The sequence below is a fragment of the Strongylocentrotus purpuratus genome, unplaced genomic scaffold (genome assembly GCF_000002235.5).
Source record: "Strongylocentrotus purpuratus isolate Spur 01 unplaced genomic scaffold, Spur_5.0 spur5_scaffold_17, whole genome shotgun sequence".
Classification (NCBI taxonomy): domain Eukaryota; kingdom Metazoa; phylum Echinodermata; class Echinoidea; order Camarodonta; family Strongylocentrotidae; genus Strongylocentrotus; species Strongylocentrotus purpuratus.
In genome coordinates this window covers 1,123,560-1,141,243 of record NW_022145602.1, presented here as the reverse complement: position 1 = coordinate 1,141,243, position 17,684 = coordinate 1,123,560, and the positions used below count along the sequence as shown (strand labels likewise).

Below are 17,684 nucleotides of genomic sequence, written 5' to 3'. Positions count from 1 at the left end.
CAATTATTTAATTTTTCCTTTTTTCCCGCTGCCCCCCCCCCCTGTATCCACGCCTGCTCACGGTGACATGGTGGAGATGGTGCACATTGTGCGTGAATAAATCCGATGACTGGAGTAATACTGTCAAGCCCTTAAAGACTGTATTTCGTTATTATCCGTACACCTACCCCCTGGACAGTTCATCCACCCCCGGAGAGAGGAAAGGAGGAGGTTAGAGAGATCGAGAGGATGGGATGGGTGGACGAGTGATTTAAAAGGAAACGGGGGAGGGGCATGGGTGGATACAAAAAAACATAAGAGAGAGAGAGAGAGGGAGAGAGAGAGAGAGAGAGAGAGAGAAATCGACAGATAGATAAGGGATGGACATGTTGAACAATAAGTTGGTTAGCCATTGATGGGGTAGGCCTTTCGTTTTATGGAGTCAGGCTGGCAACAGGGAGACCTTAATTATTTGGCATACTCGGTGAATAAAACGTAATAAAAAGAGTCTTATATCTTTGGATTTGGAATGACTTCTTCGTAATAAAAAGAGTCTTATATCTTTGGATTTGGAATGACTTCTTTTTACGCCTCCCCTCTCTCTCTCTTTCTCTCTCTCTCTCTCTATACGGCCTCTCTTCCTCTCTCTTTATCTACCTATCTATCTTTCTTCATCCTCTCTCTATCACTCTTTCTCTTTCTCTCTCTTGATCTATAATTTATCTCTCTCTCTCCACTCTCGCTGATATGCAGGTCTCTATCTCTTTCTCATTCTAGTCTCTCTTTCTCCCGCCCCTCCCCCCTCCCCCCTCCCCCCCCCCCTCTCTCTCTCTCTCTCTCTCTCTCGCTCTCTCCCTTTCTCCCGCCCCTCCTCTTTCGCCATTCGGTGTTGAGTATATTAAACATAATTATGCCTATAAGTATAACAACAATATATTAAGGTCTTTAATTATGGTAATAGGTAAACTATAAAGGTTTTACGGGCCGACTTTTCCCTACTCTAGTTTTTAGGTGGTATTTCAAGCGTCAACGGAATTATAATAGCCTTTCGCAAAAAAAAAAATTGTGTGTGGTGTATAATAGGTCTACCTTTCAATGATACGTTTTTGTCATACTAAAAAAGGCCCCTAGTTATATGATTTTTGGCATTCCCTGGTTAATAAGTATAAATTAAAAGTTAAGTTTTGTGCGATTTGAGGACAGTGGGGCAGTAGAAGCACCCCCCCCCCCCATATCACCCCTAGATCCAACCATTTATCATCGTCATCAACAAATGATCATCATTTAATATCATCACCATGCATCACATCGAATTTATCATCATTCATAAATTATCATCATCTTCTTCTTCTTCTTCTTCTCCTATTCTTCTTCTTATATTCTTCTTCTTCATTTTATTCTCCTCCTTCTTCTTTTCCTTCTTCTCCTTCTTCTCCTTCTTTTCCTTCTTCTCCTTCTTCTCCTTCTTCTTCTTCTTCTTCGTCCTCATTTTTCTCCCTTCTTCCTTTTTAATTCTTCATCATGTAACTTGGTTATATACTCCCAGGTATATATTTTTCACGTATCATGATGAACATCTTTTTCTTGGCTTCTCCTCCTCTTTCTCATGAAATCTTCTTAGTTAAAAAATAATAAAGTTGCTTGTTCTTATGCTTCGTTTAGCATTCTTTCCTTCCTCTACTTAGTCCCCCTTCTTCTCTTTATATTCATATTGTAAAGACTGGTAAAGAACGTTTATGACTACCATATATAGATGTGTTACGTATAGTAGTTAGCTACGCATTATTTTATTTCGAGATTTTTCGATAGAGCAAAGCCAGCTAGCTAGCTAGCTGAGCTCAGTTCACAAGCGTGCGAGATTGATCAGCACGACCCTGGCCCTACGAGTCCGACTATCTTGACCAAAGTTTCTGACCCTGTCGCAAGTCCAGCTCTATATCCAAGATGAGGTTCATGCTCACATTTTTGAGGCAGTAAGTTTCATTATCTTATCATGCTTTACTTTTAAAGTTATGGAGTCGAATACTGAAATCGCCGCATTGGCAAAAGTTTAACCATTGTTTACTTCAGTCCCAGGAACTGGAAATTGTGTTGGCTGGTACTCATCGGTAAGGTATTTGTCAATTGTTGTGTGATGATGTGATCATTGATGATCGTTCTATGACTCTCCAAAGCTCCTAACCGGTCGGATTTTAAACATTTACTTTATTTGGACTCCAGGAATCTCCAAAACAGTGGAGGGATCAACTAAGAAGAAGAAGAAGATGCATTCAAGTAGTAATAGTATGCACAACTTACGCGGCACCAATCAGCCAGTAGGATTATGATGAGGAGGGTCCAGGGAGGGGGGTATTTATGCACATTAAAATTTAGCTTGCTTGTTGTTGCATGTTGGATTTTATGAAATATCATTGTCATGATTGTGAAGTATTATTTACTGGAAGTGGTACTGGTAGTAGTACTAGTAGACCGAAATTTTTGTCTCTTTCGTCCGTTAGCCGCTGATTTGGGTAGAGTCGGTTCCTCTCTTTAGACACAGAAAGCGACTATAGGCGCTCCTGTGTGGGTTTGGTGGATTGATCTCGCCACCCAACTTATGCCCAAATATAATATTTTACCGGATGCAAATCCAATGCATTTTATTTTTAATATTAGGCTAAGGCTATTTTGATTGGTTCTACTTACAAACGTGACTGAAATAATCCGTTTAATGGTCCCTTTTCAGGAAATTATGGGTCAAAATTGACATCCATGTTGAAAATCTTGCAGCCGTATTATAAACTCTCGCTGCGCACGACGTCATCTAAATCTCATCCCTTCTAGTCTATGTGCAAGGCAAAATGATTATGAAGGAAAAACTGTGCAGGTTGGACACACACACACTACCCCCCCCCCCCCTGCTTATTCTCCGGCTGGCTGATTCGCGGATTGTGTCGTTTCCATGCTCAAGCTCGGATCGACGCCCTTGTAGTTGTAGACATGGTATGGTAGAGTCAGAAAACGGCTGAATGGGGAGACTCTTTCCTATTTAGATTCTTTCATCTGATCTTGTCTTGGTTTTCTTTTGTAGCGGTGAAACTGACTGGAATGCCCAAATGAAGTGTCAAGGTCAGTCCGATGTGCCACTCAATACTGAAGGAGAAGAACAAGCCAAGGCTGTAGCAGCTTACCTAGCCACTGAAAAGTTTGACTATGTTTTCTCAAGTGACTTGAGCAGAAGCCTTGAGGTTTGTAAACTTTTATATTCTCAAGTCTGTGAAATTTTCAGAAGGAGTTTGATCGAAGTAGCCATGTATAGGGAGGGGTACAGGAATATTTATTACAGGATTGATTTACCGGTAACAAGAATAATAGCAAGGGGGAGGAGGGTGTGCTTCTGGGTTCTGCATTTACTTTTTACATGGGCCTCATAACAATGGGAAGGGTGGGGGCAGGCTAGGGGGGAACCCCCCCCCCCCCCCCTCTAGAACCATTACTGTTTCAGTTTAAATGAGTTTAAAGCCACGCTGTGCTAGAAGCACTACTGCAAAAATCCCCTCGAGCGCCATCTCGGGTCAGCTGTAGCAGTATGATCCTGTAACTTGCTGCACTGTTGGTTCTTGCATCGAGTCATCTGTCTGCAAAGCAGAAATAAGGTATTTGGTTAAAGGGGCATGTTCCCCGTATTCCAGAGGGCGTTCAAAATACGTACCCGCTGGCGGACGGTGCTGGCTGCCTATTGACACCAACAGAATACTGCTCTTACGCAGATGGCATGTTCCAAATGCCGGCACAATGCCGATTATCGCATACATGTGCCGAAGTAATACCAATCGCAGTTCGGCTCTAAGATTCGGCTGCTGTTTCCACCCACTTTCGTGACGTCACGATCGGCAGCGATCAGCTGGCTTGGCGAAGGCAGGCCAGTCCGCGCGTACTTATATTGACAGCTGTATGCAAATTAGAAGTTGATCTTCGGAACCAAGATGGCGATGACTAGAGCAGCGATAACTACACTGGCGGGAACGTGCCCCTTTAAGCATTCAGTGTTGGCATGTTGACTATGAGGTGGTTCTGTGCTATAAACGGTACACTAGGGCTGGGATATCATCCGTTCAGGAAAGTTTTAAAATTGCAAGATGTGTCCCACCTTCTAGTTGAAGGTAGCACAGTTGAACTAGGAGTAAGCTAGGAATTCAACTTTACATGTACAGATACATGGTCTTGTTTCTCTCTATCTATATCGGATTCAGTTTTCTCTTTCCCCCCCCCCCCCCCCTCTCTCTCTCTCTCTCTCTCTCTCTCTCTCTCTCTCTCTTTCACCCTCTCATTCTCCACCCTCTTTCTCTCTCCCCTCTTTTTTTTCCCCCTCTCTCCCTCTGTCTCTCTCTCTCTCTCTCTCTCTCTGTCTCTCTCTTTCTCTCCCTTTCTCCTGTGTAGCCTTCTAAGCATGGGTGTCAATCCTTACGTAATACCTATTGTTCAGGGGGTGATGAATGAATAGATCATCCCCCCCTGAACAATAGGTTTCAATTACAGATTTACGCCCATGCTTCTAAGAGCCTTCACTTCTATCGACTCTTCTTTCATGTTTATAATTCTCTTTACGTTATGTTTGCTGCAGACTGTAAAGAAAGTAGTAGAGCTTGGACCCAACCCAAAGCTGGAGATTGTACAAGACAAAAGACTGCGGGAACGGGTGAGTTCATGGTGATCTGAGTTTGGCCATATTTGCACTGAAGACATTCTTAAAGGGATCGTTTAACAATGTTAAATCTAAGATGCATGGCCCTACGTGTTACTACCAGTGTATGTGAAATGGTGTAATATTGAAGCCCTACAAAATGGTGCTTCAAAATAATCATGAAGTGCCTCAAAAAAGTAAAAATCTTTACCATACTCTTTTTCCCTTAATAGACTGTAATGTTATAAAAACTGTTAGAAAAACAAAAAAAGGAATTTTGATTTCCAATCATAAATATCCTGATAATCAGACAGGCGCTCGGCTTGTAAAAGTCATGGGATTCCTGACTGACCTAAAGGTTTATAATTATGATTGCAGCATAAGCTAAATCCAGGATTTTGTTTCACAATCTAAGGCAATTTTGTCAAAGATGTAGGACTGGGGTTATGTTTGAGCAAATTGGATGGCTTAGTTACCGGTATGTACAGTAACCATTAATTTTCAAGGTTTTAACTTCAATAAATTCCTCATTTTTACTGTATACTTTTTTTCCTCTTCAAACAAGCTATGGTGACATGAAAATTTAAAACCATTTTATTTGTAAATGAATGGCAAGAGATTATCATCATCTTCATCATTTATTAAAGTAAGCATTATCCCTCCTATGAGAGGTTACTGATTTTCATGCCATGATGACGTTGTGTGTTTGACGTACATCATCACGCATAACATGTACCGGTACCTGTAGAGCTACATGTAGCTAGGTACGTACTATCGCTATAGAGATACTTATTATATTGCCTTTCATTTATTTTGAAATCTATCTCCTTTTCTCCTCAGAGCTTTGGGGTGTATGAAGGAATGTCGTTTGATGTGTACCAGCATGCCCTTCAGAACTGTGTTGGACAGTTTGTTGTAGAAGGTGGAGAAACTCCAGAACAGGTACTCAACAAATTATTTTGTGTTTTTAAAGGAGAAAGTGGTAATCTTAAAGAGAAGGTTGAGTTCTGGGAAGAGGAGAAAAACAACTTGATAGCGTTATCATTGTATTATGCAAGTGTGGAAGAACATCAGATGAAAAGATGTTCCCTGAAAAGCATGGCTCTTCAATTGACTTATTATTCTAAGTATGGTATGTAACATCATAAAAATCGGGACAGATTTTTTATGCCTCGTGTTCGTGTAGTCCCATATACATCTTTCTGTGTACAGTGCTTGTAACTTTACCAAGACTGGGCCGAATTTCTTATCATTTTGATAATTACAGAACCTTGCAGTACACACCAATACTTATTTGCTTGATGGTCAACCTTTTCTGTTCGATTCCACGTTTCTTTCACCATCCAATCGCATGACCAGAACTCAACTTTATCTAATAAAAGATTGGGCGGAGGGGGGGAGGGGGTCTCAAATTAAATGAAACTACCAAACGTTGAAGACTACAAATGGGAGATGCAAAGGTCAAGGGTTCAAATCCCGACACGGCACTAATATCCTTTGGCAAGTTATTTAGCTGCACTTGCTACTCTCCACCCAGGTGTTAAATGGGTACCCGGTAGGATGCAACCGTCATTGTTGGTCAAACAGTTTTTGAGCGTCAAGTAACGCCTGGCTGGAATGCTCTCCAGGGAGTGGAGATTGTGCACACAGTGCGTGCTGAGTGGCAAGTATGGAATCCAATGACCGGGGCAATAGTATATCTCTAAAGCGCTTAGAGACATTTGTATTAAGGGCTATATAAAAGCGGAATATTATTATTATTATTATTATTATATTTACAAGACATATTTGGTATAAAATGTATGAAAGCTGGGTATCAATAAGCATAGGAAGTATTTCGTATATTTTGTTTGTATTTTTTTTTATCCAGGAAGTTCAAGGACAGCAGTTTTTTGACACACTTTTATCAATCAATGAACAAGAATATATGAATAACGTATGTAAGTATCAATAAACATATAAGAAATTTTGTATTCTTTTATTTGACCAGGCATTACAGAGATTAATTGACTTCCTCAACGACATGTGCAGGAATGTGAAGATGCAGGAAGCAAACAAGACCAATAGTGCAAAGAGTACTGGAGGGGCCTCGAGCAGTGCGGAGCCTACATCAGACGCAGCAGGTGGGGCTTCATCCAAGGTCTTTGTATCTGAATTCACAGGAGAGGACAAGGCTGCCAGGATACTCCCTCACATCCTCCTCTCCACCCACGGCTTCATGATCAGAAGCTTCCTCAAGTACCTACACTGCGTCATCAACGTTGAGATCCCCGAGGGCGATTGGCTGATCGACGACGGATGCCCGAACACCTCCCTCAGCACGCTGGTCGTGGAGACGGACAAGGACGATAAGTTTGATTTTGAAAGGCTGATATGTTACTTCATCTACAAGGTGGATCATTTTTCATAGTGACCGAGGGGAGCATCTTTACAAACAGCCAGTATTAGGAACTAACAGGACTAGAAGCAATAGAATAGGCGTAGAGTTAAGAATCATTATAAGATGATGACGTGGATCCTAATCAAATGATTGGTTAAGAGCGTACTCGTGACCAGGCATTTATTTTGCCTAGAACGTAATTTTGATAATGACCGGTCATTATCTAATTCTAATGACCGGTCATTAGTAAAATCATGTTTAAAAACATCATTTTATAAAACATAATCTTATGAAACAAATAATACACATCATTTTGTTGGGCATTAGTAAAATTTCAAAACGGTCCAAACAGAGTGGTAGACTGTTCCAAAGGTACCTTGTGTGGGTAAATCTTACTAATGCCCTTAATGCTGTGTATTATTTGTGTACTATTGACTGAGGAGAGCGTCTTTGCAAACAGCCAGTACTTAGGAACTAACAGGACTAAAAGCAATAGAATAGGCATAGGGTTACGAATCACTAGGCTTTATGCAAAGTGTGTTTGGAACACCCTAACTCTAGCCTTGAATACACAATGTGAACATGTATAGATAAGTCCTTACCCCCCCCCCCCCCCCCTTCTCTGTTTTTCTCGTTCTCTCTCTCTCTCTCTCTCTCTCTCTCGCTTTCTCCTTTTCTCTCTCTCTCTTCCTCTCTGTTTCTCTTCTCTCCTCTCTTTCTCTCTCTCTCTCTTCCTCTTTGTCTTTCTCTCTCTCTCACTTTCTCTCTCACTTTCTCTCTTCCTCTTTCCTCTTTGTCTCTCTCTCTCTCTCTCTCTCTCTCTGTCTTAGTCTCTAGGCTCAGCTTTGAGGGGACCCTCAAAGCTCCAGATTATGGTGCTCAATTGATATTTATTCAAATAAATTATTCATAGTTTTGCTCAGACTAATAGTGGAGTAGTAAACAAAGTGTAAACAGAAATGATGCACACTGTCTTACCTCCTTGTTTTTCCTGCCTCAATGTTTGATCTACTTTGATGCAGTTCAGGGCCAAGAAGGAATCAAATGATTTTATTTCTTGTTTTTTATTTATTCATTTTTCTTGTAATCAGCCAACATTTGATGTTTACTTTTTCTACTTCTCTAAATATGAATTTGATACATATTTTGATTTGCTGTGGTGTTTTCCTTTTCTTTTCTTTTTGGTCAATCTGTGCAATAGATTTAGGCTGCGTAGGAACAGATAAAAGATGAAAATTGGCAATTGTGAGTTTCTTTGACCCATATACTGTAGAGTGCGTCCCAGAAAAAACGAAACCGAGAAGTTTTACTTGCTCTGCTTTATAGTATTTTGATACAACTAGGTTGTTGCTATGTCAGGCAAGCATTACCAATTGTTAACATTGCCAAGACTAACCACATTTATGGTATAGGTATGAGCAGGGAGGTATAAACGCGGATATGGTATATGTATACTTTCTTAATTTATTTGAGGTATGAGGATTGAGACTAGGTATATTTTTATTGAATAATGTACTCATAGAGTTTCTATGCAATACTATTTTAATCATCTTGCCGAGATTTCAAGAAATTGAAAGAATTGGTCAACGGTCCTCCAATATAGGTCATTTTCGCAATGTAATCAAATTTAAAGCACAAATCTCTGTAAAGTGCCTCAAAACAAATTAAATGTATTTCATTCAACTGTTAGGATTAGTAGTACATGTATGTATGTAAATAGTCAGAATCGCGTACATCAGTTTATCAAGTTCAATCATGTACCAGTATTCAATTGATTTAATGGAATAAAACCAGATTTCTTGTCTATCATTACATTCATTCATTTTGGTCAACGAGTGTTGATTATATTTATTGTTAATTATCTGTTCAGTTTATGGGGAGTTGGAAGTAGAGAGAAACCAGAAATGATGGAGTTGTATTGGGGAAAAGAAATTAAAAATAAGAAAAGAAAATGCATGTTAAAGGTAATGCAAAGTTTTTGAAGATTGGATGGATAGTAATTCTGCAAAATGTTGATATATTTGGATGCCCCTACTTTCAAGAAATTGAGTAATCAAAATTTATCGGTGCTCCTGGTTCAATTTCAAATGGCTCTTAAGGCCATTCCATGGTAGCTGCAACCATGAAAATTTCAGATTTTGCAGTTCTAATATATAATTTCCAAACGGGAATAGCGAATCAGTCGATTGTAGTAAAGAAACATTGTTTTAAAGCTAAAGTAATATCAGTCTTGAGAGCAGGGAGCTATACAACATTATTTAATATTAGATAGCTTAGACAGATACCGACATGTGATTGGTCCAGAGCATGGGCGTAAATCCTATTGTTCAGGGTGGGATGAATGAATAGATCATCCCCCCTGAACAATAGGTATCAATTGCAGATTTACGCCCATGGTCCAGAGCTCGTCACGTGATATCAATTGCCAAGGATCCAAATTGTTATATTTTCCTGGCCAGTTATATTTTACGAGCTGGTGAAGTGAATATGTTTTTAATCCAGGGGGGGGGGGGCTCAACTCCGCTTCTGCATCCGTCTAGCCATGGGGAGATTTTGGAGGGTCAAAAAGTGTACGCTGCTTCCACTTATCGTGTATTAGCCTATGCAGACGACAATTTTTTAGTGCACCAGCGAAATGGGGATTTTGGACTGCGCACAGCGCGTAAAATAAGTAAATTAAAATTTGGAATATTCATGAGCTCTTTTCCACTTATCAGCATATTATCGTAATGAAAAAAAGACAATGCGCATACGTTACTATGGACAAAATCCTTGGGCCGGATAAATGTAGAACAAAGGTCAGATTTGGGGAGGTGTGGGGGGAGGAGGAGGGGGGTAATAAACTTTTGAATGGTTCACTTAGTTTGGGCCACAAACTTCGCTGTCACCAGGATGGAAATGAACCTGTAGAACTTCCCTGGCGTTTCTTTCTTTTTTTTCTCCAAAATTTGAAAATTCGGCCGATCGATATTTGATGCGGATGGGGTGGGGGAGGGGGGGGGGGGGGGGGGGGGGTAAGGCAAGCTTTTTACGCCTTTGAATGTTTTTTTGAAACAGATATATGGCGCCATACAAATGCTGTTCATCATCATCATCATCATCATCCATTGTCATAATTTTTTTTATTTTTTTTTATTTATTTTTTTATATTTTTTTATAACAAAATACAAAAGGGGGGGGGGGGGGTTCGTTCAAAACATACACATAAAAAAAGTCAAAGGGGGGGGTTAAACCCCCACCCCCCTCCCCTGCGTACGCGTCTGCATAACCCTGACATCTTTCCCTTTAGTACACATTCACTACCACCATCATGTCATTATCATCATTCTTATCATCTTAATTTTCATCATCATCATCATTATCATCATCATCATCATCATCATCATCATCATGAAGCACAACATCCGCCAATACGCACCAAGAGGACAGCGGCCATTCAACTTTTCGTACGAGAAGAAGAATTCCCGACAAAAAGTAACAGTTTGGGTGTGCCTTTTAGGGAATGGAACGCTCATTTGCGTGTGTGTGCTTGTGCCTGTGCCTGTGTGCAGGCGCGTACGCAGGGGGGGGGGGGGGGGGGGGGGGGAGTCGAAGAGTCGAACCCCCCTCAATTTTGTTGTTGTTGTTGTGTGTTTTGGAGGAACCCCCCCCCCCTCATTTTTGTTTGATAAACATATAAACAAAAATGGGCTAACGGTTGACCAAAAAAAGGTGACCTTACCCCCCCCCCCCCCCCCCCCCCCCCCCCCCAACGAAACGAAATCGATCGGCCAAATTTTCTAATTTCGGGCCAAAAAAAAAAATGTGCTCTTACAGTCGATGATGGTGAGGTGAGGTGATGACGAAGACGACAATCATCGTGTCAACACAACACAACAGATACAACGGAGCCAGACGCGAACGCGAAACCACACCCCCCCCCCACTAAAAAAAAAAAAAAAAGTGCCCCCCCCCCCCCCGCTTATTCAGCCGCGATTTTGAAATTTTAAACCTCCCCCTTTCAAGAATCCTGCGTACGCCACTGAACAGAGCCAGACGATGACAATCATCGTGACAATACAACGGAGCAGATGATGGCGAGCAATGGAATTGACAGATCCAAGTAGAGGTCACGTGGTTAAGACCAAACGCGTTTACACCACCGCTCCGCGATTCGCGTTTGAATGATAACTTAACTCTATATCAAAATATCTTCGAGCGTCTCATGTAGCTTAACGCATACAGTTAACAAATAAATTATTCACACCCCTTGTAAATTTGATGTTTTGTGTATCTTTCGTAACTCAAGAATGAATTGTGGACTGAATTAGGGCCAACGTTAAATACTTTAGATATAAGCTTTAATATGTCACATCCTTGAGAAACATAAGTCAGGACAAATCAATTTTTCACATACTTAAAAAATTACAAAACTTGGTATTAAAGAGTATGAATAATTTAGTTGTTAACTGTATAGTAAAGCATTTATAACTATGCAGAGAACACGTGAGCTTACCAGTTCCAAATGACACAAACAATAATTGTGCTTCTCACTCGTTCGTTAATAGGATCTTGACTGCAAGTGCACTTTTCTGGAGGTCAGAAGTATATAAGTAGCTCAGCTCTTACCAGGCGCGTACGCAGGATTTTTCAAGGGGGGGGGGGGGGGGGGTTTAACATTTATAAATCGGGCCAAAAATTTCGCAACAACTCAGCCAGCCGCTGCATAAGCGGGGGTGGGGGGTAAGAGGTCACTTTTTTTTTTTTTTTTGTCCCCAAAAAATCGCAACGACTTAGCCGACCGCTGAATAAGCGGGGGGGGGGGGGGGGGGGGGGGGGGGTAAGAGGTCACTTTTTTTTGGGGGGGGGGTCTCTAAATTTGAAAAATTGACATTTTGCTCCGTTGGGGGGGGTAAGGTCAGCTTTTTTAGGTCAACCATGGAACTATTTTTTTTTTTTTTTTTAATAGAAAAAAAAAAGAAAAAAAAAATCCAAAAGGGGGGGGTTTAGAGAAATGTAGGGGGGGGGGGGTTTACACACAAAAAATTACCAAAAGGGGGGTTTAACCCCCCAAACACCCTCCTGTGTACGCGCCTGGCTCTTACTTATGTCCAGTTTGTTATTGGTGGGATGACCGCGATCTATCCAATCGCACTCATGAGTCACTTTCAATGTTAGAGGTATAAAGTTGTTTTTTCTTAATTGATAGTAGAAATAAAATAAAATAAAACATTTCAAAAGCACGAATATCAGTATAACAAACTCATTGTGATGATCATCGTTTTTTTTTTTTTTTTAATACATGAAATAAATTAATGTAAAATAAATAAGACAAGTATTTAGCAGGAAAAAGAAATCGAAATGAAATATATCTCTGGAACTGGTATTTATGAATTGGGAAGAACTGGTTATTAAACAAATGTGACTATTGTCTATCGGTTGATGTGATTTTGAATTTCGCATATTCTTTAAATTCGAAAAGATTGACAAAAATACCCATCGAAAGAGTATTATTGGGGTTTTTATGAAATAGACAAAACCGACAGAGGGGACGGGTCATCTTATATAGCCAAAGTTCTGTAATAACATCGTAGTTCATTGTATTCCTTCCATGGGGGTGGCTGGGGTAACGATTATATAGAAGACACAGGAACAGTGGCGTAGCTGCAAAAGAATTGGGACACGTGCCCCGCTCCCATGGAGTGGTGAAAAACAAAAAGATAGAAGAGGCAAGAAGAAACTGAGAGGGTTAAGAGGCAGGAGTAATGGAAAAGACGAGAAAGAGAGACGTTGGACTGGCTATCTTCCGCACTATCCCACTATACTCAGTAGCCTTGTGAATTCCCATTTTATTCCGAGACAGAACGGTGCCCCCAACGGTATATATGTTTTAATTATATTATTGTCATAGTATTAGGTAAGAAAGATGTACACATTCACACACACACACACACACACACACACACACACACACCCCCACTACTTTTTATTCCACTTTTCGCAGTTTCGTCAGGAAATGACGACTTCACGTTTTTCCAAAACAGTTTCTGTAGCACTGAACAAAAATGAAAATTACAAAGCACATAATTCTGTTGCTTGTATTCACACTTTATTTATCACAGCGATTATGTAATTCAAATTGATATCACGAACTGGAATTATAATTAGTACACAGAGAGGGTTGTATATCAGTTGTAACATAGTATACGTACATTAATAATAAGAGTATTAATATTGATTAATTAATAATTTGGCGATATCTGTTTGAAATAGCTTACATAGTCCGGCTATTAAACACAGAATTTTAATCTCTTATACATAACATGTTCATTAGAAATTGCTCTAAATTGCATTGTTTAAATTATTTAACCATTTTTTTTTTTTTTTTTAAGAAGAGATTTTTTTCTCGATATATCTGTATAATTGTACTTTCCTAAAATCTTTCCTTTTTATTTTATTTGTGTTACTTCCTAAAAACTTTGTGCAATACATTTAAGTTATTACCATGTGAATACCAATGATGTACTTCTACTGAACAAATTTATTTTTCCCACTCGAAATTTTAGTTTTTAATTTGAAATATAATCTTTTGCAAATTCTCATCTTGTCTTTAGATGTTTACAATGGTTTTGAACAATCACTAAATTCCTGATGTAATTTGAACAACCCATTTTTTCTGGAACTCACATTTGAACTTGTTTAGTTTTCCGTTTATATATTTTAAAGCCAACTGATTAATATACTCTCGACACAATTATATTGCTTTGAATCTACATGTCTATCACATTATTTTAACTAGAATTTCTGTACTTTAATTTCTATTTCGTTTTAAATTTATGCCAATCTATCTTCCTTGTTATTGATATGTTTATTTTGTAACTTTGCATGTTTTTATCTGTGAACTTTATCACAATTCAGCCATCAATGGCTGCGAAGATATATTTTAATAAACCATAAAACCTTAAACCTTGAATCGAACTTTTAGGAAGAACAGAGCCATTTTGATAATGGCTCTGAATAGAGCTTTCCAGCCGTTTTTTTTTTTAAATTCTTGATTTGTATTATATTTGTAAATTTTATTTGAATTTGTATACGGAAAATAAAACCAACAAACCAACCAATTGAATTGATTTGAAATACAGCCCATCTTTTAATATATTTTTTTTTCGGAGGGAGGGTGGGGGGGGGGGTAGGAGACTTGGTGGATGTTACAGTAACGCTGAGCATCCGTTGTCATGGATGAAATGAGAGTGACGTTAATTGTACGATGAAGATGTGTTGTTTTACAAGCTCCAGTAGACTTCACGAAAACTGGACAATCACTGTAATAAAAGTGAATAAAAACCACACATGAAAACGACATAGTTATTAATCAGCATAATATCCCGTCCCCCCCCCCCCCCCCCCCCCCACTCCGGGGTCGGAGTGACCGCATGCGTGTTACCAAAATGTCCGGTAAAGGGGTACTTTTCGTACGACAAAGTCCGGCCCGAGAATTGTAAGAAAAGGGGGTGTATTTGACTTTCACCCGGAGATTTCTTTAAAAAGGGGGTGTTTTTTTTTTCTTTTTTTTTCTCTCATCTCTTTGGACTCCTGAGAAATTATTCCGAATTTAGGGGGGTAAATTGAGCATTTTTCCGAATTTAGGGGGGTACTTTGAGCATTTTTCCGAATTAAGGGGGTCTCCAAGGCAGGAAAAGCCCGCGAAAAGCCCGCGAAAGGGGGGTTCGGAAATGATGGCAGTCCCCAGATAGGGGGTGCTTTCAAAAAGAGGGAACAAGCATATGCGTACCTTAAATAACACTGAGTGGGTGGGGGACGGGCATAATATTAACTGTTACATGAAACGTGGGGGTCTGCGCTTGAAATATAAATACAATATAGCAATAATAATGATACAGCGTGCATGAACATGGAAAAGATAATCCTATATGACAGTTCCCAACTGGTCAACTAAAGGTTCTTAATTAGGCTTAGCCTCAGCAGGGACAATAATATTCATGACATGACGTTGCGGGCCACCGGTCGTTACACAGTATAATAATACATTATTATGAAAACAATTGTATCTTTATTTTTTTCTCGTTAGACGTCATCATTTTTTTTATTATATCATTTTTTTTTGGGTGTGTGGTAGATTTACAAGCCTACTGATATGGGCATGGTGTGGAAAATAGTCCATGCCTTCTCCTTTCTCATTTTCTCTCTTTTCTGGCCTTTTCTGAATTTTTCTACATTCTGACTACTCAGTGAGATGCTCTGGACACGTCCACCCTTCCCCCGTAACTTAAGAAATGGTAACAAAAAATAATGTTGAGCTGACAGTAATTCAAAATGCGAGTAATACAATATAAGTAATTCATGGTAAATCTTACTTTTTCCCCTCAGCCAGTGGGAGTGCAACCGAACTGAGGAGAACAAATTTTCCCATCCCCTTTCTCGATGACAGTGGTGTCCATATCTCCTGATTCAACTAAAATGATGATATAAAGGCAATCAGCAATACTGTATTGGTTGAATGTGTATCGTCGGATAACGCAGGGACGGATCCAAGGGGAGAGGGGGGAGGGCACAGGGGGCACCTCCCCCACCCCCGACCAGAAAATGACTGTTGAAATCAGCCCCAAATTCGCCAAAAATGTACCGGCAAACATCCCCCCGGCCCCCCCCCCCAAAAAAAAAAAAAAAAATAAATAAAAATGTGCTCTCGACCCCCCCCCCCCCCCCCCGCTTATTCGGCGACCGGCTGAGCCGTTGCGATTTTTGGGGAAAATATATATATATATATATATATATATATCTCCTCTTACCCCCCCCCCCCCCCCGGATGAAGAAAAAAATGTGCTCTTACCCGCCTCCCACCCATTAATAGGTTAAATACGCTGATTATTTGTATCCAATTGTAATAATATATAATTATGCTGGTCCTTCAAGTCAGGGTTTCAATATAAAAAGCAACCTGAAAAAGAATTTTTGGTGATACAGGTTTTGAAACCTTTTATTAATTTCAGTGGTGAAATATTCATCTTTCCTATACGAAAATGGGTTGCCATTTTTGCAATTGATCACTACGATTTGAAGCAGATGGGGCTCTTTCTTCAGTTGCTTATTGTAAAAGCATATTGATATTTGAATCAATTAGGAACAATTAAAAAGAAAATATATATTATGCAGTTTCTTCCGGAATGTTATAATCAAATCACCTGCGCGGTGGCTTAAAATATAATATTAATACAACAGTTGCTTCTAATTAGAGGCTAATGACTTATAGATTGTATTTTGTCGTCATCTGGGTAATAATGTGCAGGTGAAGTTTAAACGTATTTTTTTGGTGGTAACCCACTGGGGGTATTTAACAGTTAGTTTGTAAACGCAATCCTTGCCAGCTTTAACGTATAGCACCTAAAGGGGGCCTTAACCATAGCGTTCTGAGAGAGACAGTTGTAAAAAGCGCACTTACCCTTTTCACATCTACCAAATATTGCTTAACCCCGGGAAATAGGTGGGGCTAAGGGGGCTCTTAGCCCCACCAATTCCTTCCTTAGCCCCACCAATTACCCGGGGTAATTTTAGCCGGCTTTCTGTTCACATTACGTTTTGCCAAAGTGGGCTAACCCCACAAATAGTACGGGACTATCTGGCCCTGCAAAATAGCAGGGTTAGCCGGGCAATTGCGGGGTTAGCCGGGCAATTGTGGTGCTAAGCTGCGTAGTGTGAATCCGAACCGGGCTAAGGAGAAGCGGGGCTAAGCAACAGCCAATCACAGACAGCGTGGTCGTGTGGTCGTGAATTTGCATTTATCGCGCGCTATGCATGCAGTTCACGTTACGCATGCATGCAGTTCACGTTACGCATGCGCGGTAGCAAAATCATTAATATTCATGAGCTATCGAATAGTCCGGGGCTAAGGCGAACGTAGTGTGAATCGCGTGAAATTTCTTAACCCCGGCTAAGCACATAGTCCGGGGTTAAGAAAATAGATGTGAACAGCAAAAAAAATAGTATGGGGTTAAGGATAGTATGGGGTTAAGGATAGTCCGGGGTTAAGAAAAATAGATGTGAAAAGGGGGCGATCAAAGGAGTATGGTTGGCCCTTCCCCTTAAAACGCATGCCAAGACCATACGCGTGCATGTCAGAGCATACGCATGGTTCTTTCATAACGTACGCGTGGGTCCGTCATAACGTACGCAAGGTTCTGACAGAACGTACGTATGGACATTTTCTATTATACTTCTATGAAATTCTTAACGTATGCGTGGTCCTGTCATGTCATACGCGAGGTTCTGTTATTCTATGGAAGGCCGTTGGTGACTTTATTCACATGCCCAAGACGTATGGAACGCGGCACACGTCTGCTAAATAACAGGCAGACGTCTGCTAATTGACCAATCACCGCCTGGTATTTAGCAGACGTGTGCAAGGTGCGATAGCACACGTCTGCTAGTTTATTAGCACACGTGTGCCCTTTGCGTATGCGTGTGTGTATGTGTGTGTGTGTGTGTGTGTGTGCTATTGTGTGTGCACTCAACCAGACAATAGCGAAATCGTGCACAACAGTCCAGGGGGTGGACTAGGGCCAACCATGAAGGAGCTCCAAATAGTTCCACACACAAAATTAAAAGGCGGTGTCACACAGAGGCCAAAATCCGGACTTTAGTTATCCTCTTAATTAACTGTCTGTC

At 40.3% G+C, this 17,684-nt stretch overlaps 1 protein-coding gene across 2 annotated transcripts; it reads left to right on the top strand.

Moving 5' to 3' along the window:
- The first annotated feature begins 1,785 nt into the window (after positions 1-1,785).
- LOC593203 (fructose-2,6-bisphosphatase TIGAR) lies at positions 1,786-7,649 on the top strand. 2 transcript variants are annotated; one of them, XM_795653.5, is made up of 5 exons: positions 1,788-1,952; positions 3,050-3,206; positions 4,583-4,657; positions 5,483-5,584; positions 6,633-7,648. In XM_795653.5, the coding sequence occupies exons 1-5, from the start codon at positions 1,924-1,926 to the stop codon at positions 7,050-7,052; spliced, it is 783 nt and encodes a 260-aa protein (XP_800746.4). In that variant the 5' UTR covers positions 1,788-1,923; the 3' UTR covers positions 7,053-7,648. The 2 variants fall into 2 exon arrangements, with proteins under 2 accessions (XP_030844278.1, XP_800746.4); XM_030988418.1 differs by lacking the exon at positions 4,583-4,657 and having other exon boundaries at positions 1,786-1,952; positions 6,633-7,649.
- Positions 7,650-17,684: the final 10,035 nt, after the last annotated feature.